The following is a 6000-nucleotide window of genomic DNA, read 5'->3' as shown; positions in this document are numbered from 1 at the left end:
AGTTATCTTTTCTTTCTCTGTCTCCTTGGTCTTCCACTCATGCTTTTAATATACTTGTAATTAAATCCTCTCAGGTTGACTAAATACAGGATATCTTGGATAGATAAATAAAAAAGCTAAACTCTGCTGCCAATGAAGCACCATTTCAGATGTCCATCTCTCACAACAGATAAAACCAAAATCAATAGAATTTGTTTTAAACTAAAATTTGATGGGCTGTAAGTGGCTGGTGGATTTACATGAGTTCTAATGGAAATTCAATATTATTCTATCCATCAGGAAGTACTCTCACTTTTACCTTTTTAATATAATACAACACATACAACATTTTAGATTTCCTTCAGCTTAATTCTTTTACTAAATTATTGACAAACATTTTATTCTGTACAAGAATATGCAAACAAAATTCATTTTCCATTGCAACACTATTAAAAACAGTTTCAAATAAAATAACTGAATGTATGGCATGTAAGTATTCCAAATACAACAGATTAAGTTCTAACTGACAGAGCAGTTCAGTAGAGCTGCTGCAAAAAGATGAAATGGGACTCTGAATAGCTAGCAGTCACAGTGGTTCTGAGTAACTGATCAGACGAGATAGTGGAACCATCAGCAGTTGTCAGGAGCAGCTGATGATCTTCATTAGCCACTGGAAGAGATAGGGCAAGTGGAATGTCTTCAGCTTTCAATTCTGTTGAGTCCTGTGAGGCAGCCTTCTCCCTGGTGTCTCCCTCACTAACGGCTCCTGAACTCACATTACCACTCTCGTTTCTTTCCACTAGACAAAAGTTTAAAAAAAAAAAAAGAGAGAGAAAAGGTTTACTCAATTTCATGATTTACTACATATTATAAAAGACAGCTTTTTCATTCTCAAGAAATGTCCTAAGGGAAGTGATTACTGTCAATTAATTTCTGCATAATATATATCCCAATATGTCCTAATTTGTCTTCTGCTTGCTGGGACATTGAGGTACACCTAAGAGCTCCCCCACCCCCTTTTCCATATGTTGAAAATCATGAAAAACTGAGTGCTGACAACCCATCATCAATACCAGACCTTCCATGTTCTGAACTTTTTTCAGTAATGGGCTGTGAAATACCTAAACCTCTCCCAGAAAGCACACGGCACATAACTGCAATGGAACCTTTCATGGGTCCTTACTGCAAAACACATTCAATCACATAACAATAATAATCTCCCAACTGCAATTGATTTCTTGCAGATTAATCACACTCTATGATCCTCTATAAATCTTTAAAATTATATTCCTTTGACACCTAGATAATCTCGCAAAAGTCACAAACAGGACCCCTAAGGCTACAAGTGAATGATATTTTTAATTGAAGATCCACTTCTCCTTTCATTCGCTGGTTAAGAGTCCTGTCTTCAATTCAAAATACAATCCCAAGAGGCTGTTTAGTCCTGGTTTCCTCTTTATAATGTATGCCTACTTTTGCAGAAGTACATATTTAACAATATTTTAGCAAAAATGTATGCATTTTGCATGTTTTGAGCTTATGACTGGATAACTGACATACAGTTAGGTCCATAAATATTTGGACAGAGAAAGCTTTTTTCTAATTTTGGTTCTGTACATTACCACAATGAATTTTAAATGAAACAACTTGGATGCAGTTGAAGTGCAGACTTTCAGCTTTAATTCAGTGGGTTGAACAAAAAGATTGCATAAAAATGTGAGGCAACTAAAGAATTTTTTAACACAATCCCTTCATTTTTTGTACGGTTTGCCATTGTACAGCATTGCTCATCATTGGCTTGTATTGCATAAAATATTTTTCTCTCCATTTGAATGAAAACATGAGCACCTTTCATGGTCACCACAACTACCCCTACGTTGCTTTTATAAGTAATTGTGACTACACAGTGTCATACCACCCAAGCTATCTAATCCATTTTTTTCTAGACAAATGCTGCATGGTACAGCATATTCTGTAAGTTTTGATTACTGTGTGCAAATGGCTCTCAGTGAGATACAGAAACAGTATTTTTCTCATTCTAATTCATGAGTTACAATAAACAACAATTAAATACTGGTAAAAATAAACTACTTAAATTAAAAACGGAATAAAAAAAAAAACTACAGACAGGTTTCAAAAAACAATCTTTGAAATTTGAATACCTTTTGATTTGTATGCAGGACTTTAGAAACCCTGCACAGGCTTTAAACTGAAAGGTTCCATATTCATTTGTTCAAACAAATTATTATTTATCCCCCTTGCAGTCCATTTCTTATTACGGAACCCCAAATGGTTTTCCTGGAATACAGTTCAATGAATAGTAAGTGAACTGTTAAGGTGTGTGTTAAAATCAGTGAATCGGAACTGAAACTAGTTGGAAGACCACCGTGGTTGAAACGGTTCTTTTGAGGAGTCCTGAAATGAGTTTTAAATGCTGGAAAAGTTGCTAGAATGAACTGACAAACTTTTCTCCAAGAACGTAATATTCTGGAGTCAATGGTGGAGATGTTAATAGAAGAAAAGTTAAGTTTAAAATCTGGTTGATAATGGCAATGAACAGCATAGAACAGACTGAAACTATTAGCTGGCTATACTCTTCTGGCTCACTAAATTTTACCGCATACCAGGAAAAATAAATTGCTATTCAAATAACAGTCACGGAAAAAATAAAAATAATCCATTTGAACGAGTTACTAATTCGTTCAAACAGATTATTTTTTTGCCTGATAATTGATGATCTGTTACTGTTTAATGAACAATCTTCTGTTCTTCTGATAGTTAATCAATGCTAGACACCATCTTAACATCCTCTTTGGGCTTTCTTGTGTGCACAGCACATTTAGCATTTACCCAAAAGATTTTCAGTGACCCATTTCAAGCCTGAGGATTCCAAAGGCCACTATGAAACCTTTACTTTACATTTCTTTATGTATTTCAAAGTGTGTTTTGAATTATTGTCTTGTCGCAGAAGCTATTCTTTTACCAGCTTTAGTTACCTGTCTGACATTCACCTTGAGGGTTTGTTGATAATTAGCTGGTCCCTATACTCACACAATACTTCCTGTGCCACTAGCTGACTGACAAACCCAAAGCATAACAGATCCATCCATGTACTTAACAGCTGGCAATGTCTTCTTTTTCTCAAATGCTGCTCGTTTATTTCTCCTAACAAATCTTTTGTGGTCTTCCGCAAAGAGTTCAAATTTAAATTCTGCTGTTTGAATAAAAAAATGTAATTGTGATTAATCGTATTTCCTTCAAGCATATTAATATTTTTCTATAATGCATAAATGAGTAATTTAACACAAAACAGTTTTAATCTTCATTTGCCAATGCATATTAAATTATTCCATTTAGTTTATTAAACAGTTTTGTGTAACAGAATTAATGCCCCATGACCATAAAACACCTAACCCCACGTGCAGCTATAATATTTATAATATTTCAAAAAACTAATAGGCCTATGTATGGTTTGAACTGCTATATTGCAAGACAACTTACCAAAAGTATTAACTATTACACAAACAATTAAATATGTAAAAACAGAAACAAAATCATAGTTTAGCTTTCTTGCACAATCAAGACTATTATAGCTCAGGTTTTTCTTAACTGATACACACAAGTAAACTTCTTAGTTAATGTCTGGAGTGGAGGAGTCATTAATTAGATTGAAAATGTGTACAGATTCTCCTCCTTGAACCGTCACCTTATCGTGGTGGAGGGGTTTGCGTGTCCCAATGATCCTAGGAGCTATGTTGTCCGGGGCTTTATGCCTGGTAGAACCACCAAGGCAAACTGGTCCTAGGTGAGGGATGAGACAAAGAGCGGTTCAATAAACCTCCAATGAAAATAAAAACTGGACAACGTTTTCCCTTGCCGGACGCTGGTCACGGGCCCCCTCTGGAGCCAGGCCTGGAGGTGGGGCTCGATGGCGGCGCCTGGTGGCGGGCCTGCACCCATGGGGCTCGGCGGGCACAGCCGAAGAGGTAGCGTGGGTCCTCCTCCCCATGGGCTCACCACCTATGGGAGGGGCCAAGGAGGTTGGGTGCAATGTGAGTTGGGTGGTGGCGAGGCGGGACCTTGGCGGTCTGATCCTCGGCTACAGAAACTGGCTCTTGGGGCGTGGAATGTCACCTCTCTGAAGGGAAGGAGCCTGAGCTAGTGCGCGAGGTGAGAGGTTCGGCTAGATATAGTCGGACTCACCTCGGCGCACAGCTTGGACTCTGGAACCAATCTCCTTGAGAGGGGCTGGACTCTCCACCACTCTGGAGTTGCCCCCGGTGAGAGGCGCCGAGCAGGTGTGGGCATACTTATTGCCCCACTGGAGCCTGTGCATTGGGGTTTACCCGGTGGGCGAGAGGGTGGCCTCCCTCCGCCGGGTGGGGAAGGGTCCTGACTGTTGTTTGTGCGTATCGCCAACAGCAGTTTGGAGTATCCACCCTTTTGGAGTCTCTGGAGGGTTGCTAGAGGGCATACCTTCTGGGGATTCCCTCGTTTTGCTGGGAGACTTCAATGCTCACGTGGGCAATGACAGTGAGACCTGGAAGGGCGTGATTGGGAGGAATGGCCCCGATCTGAACCGGCGGTGTTTTGTTATTGGACTTCTGTGCTCGTCACGGATTGTCCATAACGAACACCATGTTCAAGCATAAGGGTGTTCATATGTGCACTTGGCACCAGGACACCCTAGGCCTCAGGTCGATGATCGACTTTGTGGTCGTGTCGCCGGACTTGCGGCCATATGTCTTGGACACTCGGGTGAAGAGAGGGGCGAGCTGTCAACTGATCACCACCTGGTGGTGAGTTGGCTTCGATGGTGGGGAAGATGCGGTCAGACCTGGTAGGCCCAAGCGTGTTGTGAGGGTCTGCTGGGAGCGGCTGGCAGAGTCCCCTGTCAGAAGTAGCTTCAACTCCCACCTCCGGCAGAACTTCAACCCGTCCCGAGGGAGGTGGGGACATTGAGTCGAATGGGCCATGTTCCGTGCCTCTATTGTTGAGGCGGCTGACGGAGCTGTGGCGCAAGGTGGTGGTGCCTGTCGTGGCGGCAATCCCGAACCCGTTGGTGGACACGGCGGTGAGGGATGCCGTCAAGCTGAAGAAGGAGTCCTATAGGACTTTTTGTCCTGTGGGTCTCTGGAGGCAGCTGATAGGTACCGGCAGGCCAAGCGAAGCAGCGGCCGGTTGTTGCTGAGGCAAAACTTCGGGCATGGGAGGAGTTTGAGAGGCCATGGAGAGCGACTTTGGACGGCCGAGGAGATTCTGGTCCACCGTCCGGCGTCTCAGGAGGGAAGCAGTGCAGTGTCAACACCGTATATGGTGGGGATGGTGCGCTGCTGACCTCGACTTCGGGCGCTGGGTGGTGGGAGGAGTACTTGAAGACCTCCTCAATCCCACTAACATGCCTTCCAATGAGGAAGCAGAGCCTGGGGACTCTGAGGTGGGCTCTCCCATCTCTGGGACTGAAGTCACCGAGGTGGTCAAAAACTCCTTGGTGGCAGGGCCCGGGGTGGATGAGATCGCCGGAGTTCCTTAAGGCTCTGGATGTTGTAGGACTGTCTTGGTTGACACGTCTCTGCAACATCGCATGGACATCGGGACAGTGCCTCTGGATTGGCAGACCGGGGTGGTGGTCCCCTCTTTAAAAGGGGACGGAGGGTGTGTTCCAACTATAGAGGGATCACACTCCTCAGCCTCCCTGGAAAAGTCTATTCGGGGTTCTGGAGAGGAGGTCCGTCGGATAGTGAACCTCGGATTCAGGAGGAACAGTGTGGTTTTAGTCCTGGTCGCGGAACAGTGGACCAGCTCTTCACCCTTAGCAGAGTCCTGGAGGGTGCATGGGAGTTTGCCCGACCGGTCTACATGTGTTTTGTGGACTTGGAAAGGCATTGACCGTGTCCCTCGGGAATCCTGTGGGGGTGCTCGGGAGTATGGGGTACGGACCCCTGATAAGAGCTGTTGGTCTCTGTACAACCGGTGTCAGAGCTTGGTCCGCATTGCGGCAGTAAGTCGAGCCCGTTTCCA

General features: G+C 43.6%; 1 protein-coding gene across 5 annotated transcripts in view; it reads right to left on the bottom strand.

Annotated features, from left to right (window-relative positions):
* Positions 1-327: 327 nt before the first annotated feature.
* LOC120533882 (myoneurin-like) overlaps positions 328-6000 on the bottom strand; it is a 77216-nt gene continuing 71543 nt past the window's right edge. For all 5 annotated transcript variants that reach the window (XM_039760998.1, XM_039760962.1, XM_039760981.1 and 2 more), the window contains one exon: positions 328-778. In XM_039760998.1, the coding sequence (XP_039616932.1) occupies positions 516-778 (263 nt within the window). In that variant the 3' untranslated portion in view covers positions 328-515. The remainder of the gene's footprint in view (positions 779-6000) is intronic.

Source organism: Polypterus senegalus, chromosome 1 (genome assembly GCF_016835505.1).
Source record: "Polypterus senegalus isolate Bchr_013 chromosome 1, ASM1683550v1, whole genome shotgun sequence".
NCBI classification, from domain to species: Eukaryota; Metazoa; Chordata; class Cladistia; order Polypteriformes; family Polypteridae; genus Polypterus; species Polypterus senegalus.
This window is presented reverse-complemented; position numbering and strand designations above follow the sequence as displayed.